The sequence below is a fragment of the Heptranchias perlo genome, chromosome 19 (genome assembly GCF_035084215.1).
Source record: "Heptranchias perlo isolate sHepPer1 chromosome 19, sHepPer1.hap1, whole genome shotgun sequence".
In the NCBI taxonomy this organism is placed as follows: domain Eukaryota; kingdom Metazoa; phylum Chordata; class Chondrichthyes; order Hexanchiformes; family Hexanchidae; genus Heptranchias; species Heptranchias perlo.
The window spans coordinates 32,794,820-32,808,150 of NC_090343.1; the positions used below are offsets into that span (position 1 = coordinate 32,794,820).

The 13,331-nt window shown below is 39.4% G+C and overlaps 1 protein-coding gene across 3 annotated transcripts in view; it reads right to left on the reverse strand.

The window, feature by feature from the left end:
• nfatc2a (nuclear factor of activated T cells 2a) overlaps window positions 1–13,331 on the reverse strand; it is a 172,137-nt gene that overhangs the window by 124,484 nt on the left and 34,322 nt on the right. For all 3 annotated transcript variants that reach the window (XM_068000600.1, XM_068000599.1, XM_068000597.1), the window contains exons 2-3: window positions 11,825–12,854; window positions 6,102–6,264 (exon numbers count right to left, since the gene is read on the reverse strand). In XM_068000600.1, the coding sequence (XP_067856701.1) occupies window positions 6,102–6,264; window positions 11,825–12,854 (1,193 nt within the window). The remainder of the gene's footprint in view (window positions 1–6,101; window positions 6,265–11,824; window positions 12,855–13,331) is intronic.

The following is a 13,331-nucleotide window of genomic DNA, read 5'->3' on the forward strand; positions in this document are numbered from 1 at the left end:
CCTTTGAACAAATTAATTCTATGGGGCAAACATCTGAACTCAATAAAAGGTATGTCGGACCCACCTTTAAAAGTGGGCCAAAAACAACTTCCTAGCTTACTTCATGAAATCCAAGGATAATAGTCTCTAGTTTCTTGTCTGACTCCAACTTTTCATGAAATGAGTTAAAAAAAAAGATTGTATTTTCTTTTATTAAATTCTGTTAAAGAAAGGCTGACATGAGACAAGGGAATAATGAGGTTTTATGCTGCTGTTTAATATGTTTCTTAAATTGCTCTGAGTTTAACTAAAACAATCTTAAAATTAAAAAAATCCCCCTTAAGATGGCTTAGTGACAGAATGTGAGGGAGTCTGATTATGCTTACGTCACCAGCAATGAGACACAGATTCACCCCCAAGATGACTTCCTAATCTTAGCCATGACACTGCAGGAAACCACCGAGTGAACGCCAGACAATCCAAACAGGAAAGAAAGAAAAACTGGAGAGGGATTTACCTTGCCTGGATCAGTCTTGCATATCCCCAACCAGGTGATTTCAGAGCAATATTGGGGGAGCTTTAGGAGCAGGTGATGAGCCTGCTTTTTCAGGTAGGAATGGATAGCGTTAAAGGAAGGCCCAAACAAAGAAAAGGGGAGAAATGCCTTACAATAAAACTAACGTCATAGAAAAAGAAAGGATTGCTTCGGTAAAATAGTTGGTTTTGCTGATGTAGTCACTTGTTCCAATTAATAACAAACATTATCTTCAACAATTCATGGTGAAGTAACCTGATTGTTAGGAAAAGTGCGATGATTTTATTCTCATTTCCACGTACTGTAAAATATTTAACATTTCATTTCAGCTGGGCGCTACATTTCTCTGACCGTGGCTCAGTAAACTGGCCTAAATTTGGCTAAGCTTGTTCATCAGTAAAGCAGCTAAAAATGTTTGAAGTATGAAAAAGAAAGCAATTGCACCAATACAGGCACTCATCCATATCTGACAGCCAACAAGGCTTTATGCGCTCTTGACATTTAGTTTCATAAACATTATTAAAAATGCTGTGCTTTATGATATAAATATTGCATCAGAGTCAGTACTTTTTGCCATTCTGCTCATGGCCTTTTGATAAAGATGGACACCACATTATGGTAGACCGTAGGATCCTTGTGGTTATGAATCAAGCCACGGTTTACTGAATGATCGACTTCCTTTGTTTTTATTTTCTATAACATCACCTCATCCCACAGGGTGCTAGGCTCCTGTTCCTCATTTGTTATAACCGTGACTCCAGCAGGAAAATAAGCATGTATCAACATTGAGTAAGGACACGGTTGGGCTTGTCTTTGACGCACCCCATGGAGAAACAGCCTGCTAACACTCACCGTCTAGGCTCACACAGGAAAAATGGCAATTCAGGCAAGGTACTGGAGGACTGCCAAGGGAAATTATATCCCAGCATGAGCTACTGATTTCAAGAGAGGAAGGGAGTAAATTGAGTAAAAACATATTCAGCATTGTAATTTTACTGATGATGTTTGCAGATGTCCAGCAAAGGAAATATATGTGCTTGCCAGACAGTTAGCAGGAATTTCAGAGCCTATGGGGTTAAAAACACCATATAGGAATTTCAGAGTTCCAAGGCCAAGGGACAAGAATCTCCAGTTTCTAGGTAACTCTCGTTTCCTACAAATGACATCAGCATAACTCGTACTAAAATGATTTCAAACCCAATGACACACCCATTTCTCCATCTCGTTTCTATGAGCTGCAACATTGAACAACTTCACAGAACTAATGGAATGAAAAGGGTAGAAATGGAAAGTAAAGATAAATACAGCAAAGAGCTAAGATTTTTTTTAAATTCACAAGACAGCTGTCATTCATAGTGACAGACAAGAAGCAGCTGTGGTGGGATGAGGTGATGTTATAGAAAATAAAAACAAAGGAAGTCGATCATTCAGTAAACCGTGGCTTGATTCATAACCACAAGGATCCTACGGTCTACCATAATGTGGTGTCCATCTTTATCAAAAGGCCATGAGCAGAATGGCAAAAAGTACTGACTCTGATGCAATATTTATATCATAAAGCACAGCATTTTTAATAATGCTTATGAAACTAAATGTGAAGAGTGCATAAAGCCTTGTTGGCTGTCAGATATGGATGGGTGCCTGTATTGATGCAATTGCTTTCTTTTTCATACTTCAAACATTTTTAGCTGCTTTACTGATGATCAAGCTTAGCCAAATTTAGGCCAGCTTACTGAGCCGAGGTCAGAGAATTGATATCCTCCGGGCAGCTGTTCCCATTTCATGATGTCACTGAAGAGGGTGGCACTATAAAAGACATTGATTTCCAACCCTGCTGACTTTAGGCTGAAGGGTATTCCAGGGGAATAACGGCCTTGGGGTAGAAAATTAACAGAAAAATGGGCACAAAAATAAAATAAAACAAACAAGGCTACTGTTTGCATAAAAAATAATGCAAATAGACCTGCCTCAAAACTGTATGCAAAGAAAACATTTTCCCACTAGTCTGCAGATAATTTATGCATTGAAGGATGTGATGTTTGCCATTGGTGAGGATTTTTTTTTGGTTGGGGGAAATCGAACAAAACCTATAGTGACTGCTTCCAAATTTGTTTTTGAGTGGCAGCTTAGATGAGTTGGTAGCACTCATAGCTTTGAGTCAGAATGTTATAGATTCCAATTCCTCTCAGGACTTAAGCACATATTCTAAGCCGTGCCTTCTAGGCCCTAAGCTTTGGAATTCCCTCCCTCAACCTCTCCGCCTCGCTCTTCTCCTTTAAGGCACTCCTTAAAACCTACCTCTTTGACCAAGCTTTAGGGCCAAATATTCCTGGAAAAACAATGGTGCAAATCAGCCAGCAAGTTCAGGGAAAGAAGAGATATAGCTCTTTGTTGAGTTGCGACTCTCCATGACTTGCTGGTCGATTTACACTGCTCCACACAATCAGCATCTCGCCATCAACCTCCCCGTTATTTTTAAGAACTTGCTAGATTTGCACATTAATTGCCCATTAAAATCGCTGCAGAAAGTTAGAGCTCCAACTTAACAGCGTAAGTACCCTTTTAATGAAGTGATAATTGTTAATGCAATGCCAATCAACCTCTCCGGCCCAAAAAGGGAACAATTTAAACTGCTGAGTTGCGTTCCTGTATGTAGTAAATTCTTCTTAGAGATTTTAGAAATTTCAAATTTTTAAACTTTTGTCTTACTTTTCCTTTCTATCTCTTTTTTCTTTCTCTCTTGGTCCAATCTTTCCCTCTCTTTATTTCTCTTTCTGTACCCGATTTGATGCCAATTCACCCTCCTTCTCTGTTTCTTTCTCAATCCTTAAATCTCACTGGTTAAGGAGATATACTGTTGGTCCCACCGTTCACTAAGGTCCCAGATTTACCAGCTCGCACTTCCAGCAAGTTACGGTGCAATTTATACTTTGAGCTGAAGGGTGCTGGATAAAGTCTAACTAATGGTGCATAGCTATTTATTATAGAGATAGGATATTTTTTGCTGTTTTATCAACAAAAACTGCACTTTGTAAGATTTTTATGATAAGAGTCCTATGCTGATTTTGTCACTGATAGTAATTAAATAACAACCAACTAGGCAAAAATTTAAAAGGAAGTTATTTTATATTAAAATCCAAATGACTGTACTCTATTTCCAAACTGCTTTGTATATCATTCTCTGTGGGCACATTTGAATGTTTACATACGCCTTTTTATCCTGAACACACTTAAAATTTTGTTTCATCACCGTCTCACAAACAACTTCCTCTTTCATCACGTGGTTTTATCCCCCCTCCCCCTCACGCTGCATAAATACAAGTGTCTGCGCCACACTATCATCATGCCACCAGGAAATGTGATATCCTTTGTTTCCACCCATCTCAAAATGCAATGGATACTTTCGTCAAAACTAAATCAATGCTTCTCTTTTTAAAATTAAAAAATATATATTTTCTAAGAACTAATTTTATTGTCAAATAAGTGCATGGTGGATGATAACATTGTTTTCAGTCCCTTAAAACAAATACCACTAGGCTGTTCAAGATTGCGCATGCTTTATGTTTGCCAAATGCTGTCTTCTGGCCAGATATAAAAAATAGAGGAAGAAGCATCAAGATGAAAAAAACCACAGATCACAGTCAAAGGATACGAACCCAGCTCATGTGCAGCCCACACACAAAAAATAAATAAAATGAGGGCAGCCAAATACTATGCAAAAATAGATGAAGGGCAGGCTATGGAAATATCAGAACTTTCTGCTATTGGGAGAATTTTTTTTAGAAAATTAAAACATTTAGGGGTTGGGTGAAGTAATGCAAGAGTCAGGATGTGTTCTTCACAATAATTGAGACATTCTCAAAACAAATTGTTCCAGATTATTGACTAAATGTTTCTTAGAAAGGCAGTAAGAGGAATTTTAGCTTCAGGGTAGCTGACTGACAGAACGCACGGGCCTAATGCCTGATACCTGCGGCGGGAGACCAGATTCATTTTGAGGGCTGGACCTCATTAATATACACTTGCTGATTTGCATGCCCTAAAAGGGCGTCTCGCTGCATCTCACTGACTTCGGCCTAGCATGAGTCTGTGGTACAACCTAATTTAGCAGTAAATCTCATAAGTGATGATACAAGTATCTAGTGAAATGGAAATATCATACTGTTATCCAAGGAGATACTCTTTTGAAGTTTAGGGTCAAGGAAAGTGTTAAGAGGCTTTATCTTGCATTAAACCCATGCTATACCTAAGGGGAAGTACCTGATGTTGACAGAGTGTAAAAAGTGGGAAAATGTTCCATTCTGTATTTTCAAGGTCTACTTTCTCTAAGCAGGTGACTTTCCCCTACCTACTTTGACCAGGACTCTGAATTACATACCAAAATGTAAGATATGTCTGAGCCAATCCAGAGTTCAGAAGTGTTAGTATTTCAAACAGACATCAGTGGCTAAATCAGTATATAATTCTGACATCCATCTGAAACACTAAACAAAGTATTACAGGAAAAACCCATGATGGAACTGCAGCCTTTGGAAAAACATTAGCATTTGGTAAGACTTTTCCCAATGGTCCAATGGTGTTTTTTAAAAAAATTGTGCCGTGCTTTCAACACAGTTAAAGACCTGCACCAAAAGATTCCGAAAGACACAGAAGTGTGGGTAGGAGCTTGAATGCACACAAAACAGACCGCAAGAGAAATGGGAAGTTCGAAATTGTGATTTTTGGATTCAAAAGGAGGAATTTTCAAATCAAAATAGTGGTGAAGTCAGCGGAGTTGCCACACTGCTCACCTGAAGCTAATGTCGGGAGGCCTGAGCCTGTAAATGATCTGGGCGTCATCAGCATAATTCGGGTGAACTGCTAAGTGCTCAATGAGCACTAGCGGGCAGTTCACCATACCAGCAGGCAGGAAATCCAGTGGCTCCATGGGTGATCTTGGCCCACAAAAAATCCCCATCAAAAACATTCCTAGGCCCTTTCTTGAATGGTCTCCAGTGGCCCCTTTAAGGACCGGTGGGTATGCTGCTCACCACCTGGTACAAATGGATGGAGTGTGTGTGGTGCACGTTCTGCCTATTTGTACCATGGAATTTGTAAATGGGTCCTACAACCAGGTGGGCATGATGCTATGTGCCTATTTACAGGCCCGCCTGTGTCAAGTGGGCCTTGGGCATCCTTGGGGCAGAGAAAGGTTCTGCCCTGCCCCCAATAATCAACTGCTGAATACCCGTTTCTCAGCGAAAAACAGATGGCCAGCAGTTGAAAAATCACCCCAACATTTTTAAAAGAAATGAATTTTGTTTGTGGCTAAGAAGTCAAGACGCCTCTTAGATAAATGCATTACAGGTATACTTAGAACAGAATAATTAAAGAGCGCATTTCTGAATTGCTCTGTGTTACAGCCAGAAAATAGGCAATTAATTGATTACAATTAATTGCCTATTAAATTAATCTTGAGAAATGAAAACAAAAAATCACTGGGGGAAAGTGTTTGCTTAGACCAGAATTCTGCAAGTGTTATGTCTGGGCAAGAAATTCTATGTTTTTTGTACTAAATAAAACTATCTTTCATAATTAAGTGGATTACCTGGACCACAGGATGACCACCGCTTGGTGCTTTAACTGCTCCCCGGCTGCCTTCTGTTTCATAGTGTGCCCGATGGTGTGGTTTAGGCTGTACCTCAATCTGTAATTCATATGATCCTGATAGACTCGACAGCTGCCACTCCAGAGGAGGGAGAGAAGGGACGCTGTAAGAAAACAAAAAAAAATGGGAACCATTATTAGAATTACTTGCATCATGTCAAACAAATACATGTTCCAATATTTAGAAAATACATAAGTTTTTTTTGACTATTCACTGACTAATCTTGTCCTTTTCCTCTGTCAATATACTCATTAGTCTTCTGCTATGAGGTGCATTCACATTCTAATTTTCCCAATGCCCCCTATGGGAAGAGTCTTGCCCTTGCTTTGTGCTTCCTCCTAACAACTGACAGGAACGACCTACATCCCAGCACTTCATGGCACAGGGAACTGGTGCATCCTTAAACTGGGGCCTCTAGCAACACAGGAGGGATATTGTCTTGTTTTTACCGATTGAAACAAACAGTACAATAGATTTTATTTGTGAACGATGTAAGCAGCCACGGCAGCTAATTTGCCTAGAATGTGATTGATCGACATTTAAGCATTTGGCATCCAGGAAAATGGCTTAATGGACACACCAGACACAAAAAAAAGGTTATGAAATAAATAGGGATGGTGATAACATCCTACTAGTAATGAAGCCCAAGCTTTGAATCATTAGAATTATTTCTATAGGGATTGTGTGAACTGTAATGTCATTTCACTGTTCAGTTTCACACTCACAATATAAAGTAGCGCCAAAAAGTCATTAGAATTAACATAGCAATATGCTAAAATTCTATCAGGAACCATGTGCCTGTAATATAAACAGAATATCTCATGGCGAAAGTGAGGGTCAAGAATTCCTTCAGTCCTGGAGCAGGCCACCCTAACTCACATGCAGCATAATCATATGAGAAAACATTGCCACAACTGCATAACCAGTGTGATTAATAATATAAGACAGCAAGGAAGAAAGGCTGTTTAATCCATTCATCTCATCTTATCATTCAAATCCTGTTCCCAGATCTACCCCAAACCTATATCCCTGCTCCCCTCCTGTATCTGGAAACAGCACCACTGGGATTTATCAAGCTCTTTAGAATTTATCCACTTTCAGAATTATCTGTCTGGTCATTTTTACAAAACATCAATGCATAAATAACAAAAATCAATATTTTTTTTTAAACTGATCGGAACTATTTTACAAGATTCTCCTGGGTGTGTTGGCTGTGCAATACATTGGGGTTCTCAGATGCTGTACTGCAGAATAGCACAATGCAGACCCGAACCAGGGCCCCACGCAGGAAGTCTTTGGTATATGACGGGCTGGAAAGGGCCGATGTCTATAAACATGAAATGTCTTCATAAGGAGTGCAGAAAAATCATTAGCTGCTATCACGTGCTTCCACTCAGCCAATTACAGAGCAGCACTGCCACACTAGAAGCAAGTCTCCCACCTGCCCCAGCCCTGATCCCCACCCCCACCGTAAAAGGGGAATGAAGCTGGAACTAGAGGAGGGATACCTGAAGAGGCAAATGACTAACAGAAACTACTTTCATCTGGCAAAGGGGCCTACACAGTCTCAAATCCCAATGCAGTATTATCTATCAGTAAAATAAAAATGGCTTCTGCTTGAATTTCATTTACACTGAATTGCTGTCAACAGATTATTCCAAAAGCATTGTAAAGTTCTAACATGTTAGTTTGTATCCTAAAACATACCATACTGTTCATCAAAAGATTAGGTCTCATTATCCTGATGTCCGTGAACTGTGATGTCTATAGTTTGTGTTAATAATATTGTGGTGGACAGTGATTTGATGTTAAAATACCTCCCGTTTTGTGTGTGTTGTATTATCACACATTACACTAAAACAATCTTTTTTGTTGGAATGTTTCCTGTTTCACATTCCGTCATTTCTCTTCTCAAATTTACTTCCCCATCTACTTCACAATTTGACTCAATGGCAAACAATTCTTGTGGTGTCCTCAACCAATGCCAAGTCATGATTTGAACAAACAAAATGATCACCTTATTCGACTGTGCTTCATTTTTAACGAATTACGAGCACTAGGATATTAAACTAAGATACAGTATAACATTGTCTCTAACTTTAGATTGTTCCCAACTCCACTTTTTTATTCTCAATATTATTGATATTTTTATTACTAATAAAGTTATACCATGCTTTAGAAATATTTTAATTTTGGCCCTGTACAGAAACAGAAACGCTTAGAACAAATTATGTCCCTAACATACGGAGTTTTGAAATGTACTCTGAGTTTATTAAAGATTATCTGCAGTAACAAAGCTATTAATCTAAAAGTAGGAGGAGAGTTTCAGTGCAATAGTATGACCATTGATACCCAAGGAGAAAATCCACCCATTCTCATCCATAATCTTAATGGATGGAATATGCTGACTACTCATGTGCCAAGATCTGCTCACTAAGACAACAACGTGATTTTAGGGCCAATAGTTCAGAAGAGGATTCAGGGATATGTGTGAACAGGCTCGAGAGGCTCGAGGGGCTGAATGGCCTACTCCTGCTCTTAATTCGTATGTTCGTATTTATTTAAGAAAGGACATAATTGCTTTGGAGGCGGTTCAGAGAAGGTTCACTTGACTGATTCCTGGGATGAAGGGGTTATCTTATGAGGAAAGGTTGGACAAGTTGGGCCTGTATACATTGGAGTTTAGAAGAATGACAGGTGATCTTATTGAAACATATAAGATCCTGAGGGGACTAGAAGGGATAGATGCTGAGGGGATGTTTCCCCTTGTGGGAAAGACTAGAACTAGGGACCACAGTTTAAAAATAAAGGGTCTCCCATTTAAGACGGAGATGAGGAGAATTTTTTTCTCTCAGAGGGTCGTGAGTCTGTGGAACTCCCTTCCCCAGAGAGCGGTGGAGACAGGGTCATTGAATATTTTTAAGGCTGAGTTAGATAGATTCCTGATTAACAAGGGTGTCAAAGGTTATAGTAGGTAGATGGGAAAGTAGGGTTGAGGTCGCAATCAGATCAGCCGTGATCTTATCAAATGGCAGAGCAGGCTTGAGGGGCTGAAGGACCTACTCCTGCTCTTAATTTGTATGTTTGTGTGCTCGTAACAGTGAACGCAATCAGTGTTGAGGTCAAGGTTGCGGTTTAAGGTGATTACGGTGATTCCTTGCAAGGAGGTAGGTTTGGGATACCTCTTAATATTTCTGCACCTGTAGATGAATTTCAATCTTAATGCTAAGTGGAACCAATGAATTTCTGGTGTCTAATTACAAGCGATATATTTGTAATTACAAGTTTGCAATTATGGAATGTGACAACAATTTTCATTTTTATGTATTTTTTTTTTAAAAACTTGCATTTATATAACGCCTTCCATGACCACAGGACGTCCTAAAGTGTTTTACAGCCAATGAAGTACTTTTGAAGTGTAGTCACTGTTATAATGTAGGACAGCCAATTGACACACAGCAAAGGCCCACAAATAGCAATGAAGTAAATGACAGATAATTGGTTCTAGGTGCAGGTTGAGGGATAAATGTGGGCCAGGACATCAGGAGAACTCCCCAGCTCTTCAAATAGTGCCGAGGAATCTTTTACATCCACCTGAGAGGGCAGACAAGGTCTCAGTTTAACATCACATCTGAAAGACGACACCTCCAACAGTGCAGCACTCCCTCAGTTCTGCTCTGAAATGTCAGCCGAGATTTTGTGATCAAGTCTCTGGAGTGGGACTTGAACCCACGACCTTCAGACTCAGAGGCAAGAATGATATCACTGAGCCATGGCTGACAAATGTTATGGTCGCCAAAATGCCAAGCTTTGCAGCCCTCTAACACAGCTGCAATGATATTTTGGATAAGTCATCACTGCAAGAAATTGGGGCCACAGTTTTCAAACAAAATGCAACACATACAAGCAGTGTGGGTTGTGTATTTCTCACTGGAAATCTACATCTATGTCACTTTCAACGCTATCATGAACTTTATGCATTTCTATATCCTTGTGGAATTATGTGGAGATGCCGGTGATGGACTGGGGTGGACAAATGTAAAGAGTCGCACAACACCAGGTTATAGTCCAACAGCTTTATTTGAAATCACAAGCTTTCGGAGCTTTGCTCCTTCGTCAGGTGAAGTCACTTACACTTGTGGAATTAGACAGCTTAAATTAATGAATACTAATGCAAATACTAATAGTACAAGCTACTTGCTTCCTTCATCCTCTTCAACATGACTGGGGAGGGGTGAGGCAGGAGATGAAAGTGGTTAGCAATTTGCAGAAGTCTTGCTGAATTGGAAAATTCAGCAGTTTTCAAAGTTTTAAATGTTGAGGTAGGACCGGCCACTGAAGGTGAAGAGCAACAAGCTCAGTAACTGAATTAATATATTTGTCATATTCACTATGGCAGCAGATGCAACAGAACAAAAAATACTACACAACAAAGTGTTGCATGGTGGAAATATTTTAAAAATAACTTCAGTGTTTCTGTGACCTATCCTATCCTCCCACCAAAAAAAATCCCTAAATTTTAAATCCAGCATTTGAAAAAACTCACAAATACTGAATCCCAAAAGGTCCATTTTTTTTTACATCTATAAACTATCTTTTGAAGTTACAAGTCTTTACAAACAATTGATGACCTGTAAAATTCAGTTAAATGTGCTATCTAAATACCTTTGGGAAAATAAAACTTTTAGTTAGCTGTTTTATTTCTTGTCTAATTTCTTGCCAACCTTTTGAATAACTCTAACAATGGACTACTTTAAATTCATTCCTGTTCATCTTTTTGTTCAGTACCTGATTGTTATACAAGTCTTGTCCTCGTCATAATGGAGTACTGGAGTCATATGTCTCGTCTGGAGTTGCAGTGAGTGACCCTTACTGTGAGCTAGTGCTCCAAGTACATGGGATACCTGTAATTATTGGTCAGCTAAAGTATTTGTTCTTAACGATCTTCAGCCAAACTCTGATCTACCAATTTTTGTGTGGAGAGTTGAAATGTAAAATGTCATCAAAAGGTTATTTTACAATCTAGTTACAAACTCATAGCGTTAATTATAAGGTTCAGTTAAGCATTCTGACATTTCTAGCGGTATTCTACATGATTAACATAGTTTTGGGCAGAATTACCACTATTTTAACATTTTACCACCAACACTCAGCCTAATAAAAATATATAATCTGCACCAATAACTGCGGACTAGCACACCTACTAGCGCACCTCTCAGGTTGGGATTTTCAAAATTAGCAGGCTGAACTGACTGGAGCTTTGCATTATTGCCCATTGACCTGTTGTCATGACCTGATTCTGCAGGATGTGGTATGGTAGAAAACCAATATCAGGTTTAGTAAGTCCTTCCTTTCATTCGTATATCTGGATTTGTCAGCGTGGTATCAATCCCCCTGTCCCCCGCCCCCCCCCAACCTCCATTTTTAAACTATTGGTATTATTCTTCAATTTGTTGAGATTCAAGAAATGCTATCAATAATGCTTTTAGTTTTTTTCACATTCATCAGAAATTAGTGTATGAACTTAAGGGATTTTATGATAGGATTCCAATAGAAGATGAATACGAATCTTACACAGTTGTTGGAGCATTAGTTGGAACCTAAGTGAAATGACCCTTTCTGTTTGATTTTTTAAGACAGTTGGAATATAAAATAAAACTCACCTGCAGGGAGGTTTGGGTTTTGACCAATGAAAAGGAAGAGGGGGCATCAGAAAAACTGGGTCAACGCTATAAACATCTTTCTTCACATCCTGACAGGGCCCTGAAAACTCCGAGAAATTCAGTGTGGAAAAGCTAGCAAATTTTTCACCTTTACACATGTCAGTTTTAAGGGAGGATGGTGGAGTAAGATCCATGATCCGAGCCTTTATTGGAAGCATTTCACCTAAGTCATTGTTGGTATCTGTGGTGAGACTGCTCATTGCATCAGCAAGACTTGCAGAATGTGAAAAAGGATGCATATTGGGTTCATCTCTTGCAATAACTCTTGGTGAAGCCTGTGGAGAAGGCGTTCTTGAGTGGTCACAGGAATATCTCCTCTTTCCACAAGGTGACGAAGATCTTGAAGCAGTTCGGGGAGATGGGGATGGTGACCTTGCACCTGGCCAATTTTCAATGTGAGTTGATGGGGAGTTGACAGGAGATGTTCTTGGAGAATGGTGAGCACCCTGACCTTGATATTCTTCTGAGCCATTCTTTGGTGAGATGCATGGAGATGTTAATGGAGATGTCTGAGGGGAGATGCCATAATGGGAACAGTTTGACTCATGAGACACAAGGGAATGCCAACTTGTGGACGAGGCACTGCTGGCTGGACTGAGTGGGTCTCTATATACAATGCTTTCAGAACCTGGCACAGGCAAAGTAACTCTAGGAGCTGTAGTGGGAGAATGATATGTTTGCTCTCCACAGCTGATTCCATGTGGAGTTACGTGAAACAGTCCAGGTGATGGTGTGATCTCAATTCTTGGACTTTCTACTCCAGATGACACAGGGGGCTTTGCAGTTTCCAGGTAGCATTTGAACTCTCTGTTGTCCACTTGGCCATATTCACTCATGTGTTCTCCAGTTAATACTGCAGATGCCATGGAGCTACATGACTGAGATCCATAGTGGGAGACATCCATAGTTGGATAACCAATCCCAGAAGGAGGAAGAATGCCTTTGTGAGAAGCAGCAACATTTTCTGCCTCTGAAAGAAAGGAACACTGTGTTATTATTTTGCAAGCTTATAAATTTGTAAACTGTTACCTGACAGTGGTATCCATATTTTTCTAACCTTCAGATAGCACCCTGGTATTCTAAGGCCTGTCGTAGTTACTTGAAGATGTGAACAAATAATAAACTGAAAAAAATACCTCAGAGCAAAGTTGCGCTAATTCAGACTCTGAAAAATGGAAGGGGAGCTGGAAGAAAAGTTCATAAGGAAGGGGGCTAACCAACTTTATGTTTAAATTATATGTTTTAGCCCTCAAGCTGATGAGGTAACTTGTGCCTATCATTAGTCCAAATTAGTTTAAAAACGCAATGCCATATTGGCTAATCTGATGGTACTTTTGATGACCAACACGGAAACCTTCCACATTTGACAGGATTTCTCTAGTATATAAAAAAATATTTTTTTAAAAACTAAAATAAATTAAAAATAAGCAATAAAATGAAATAAGAA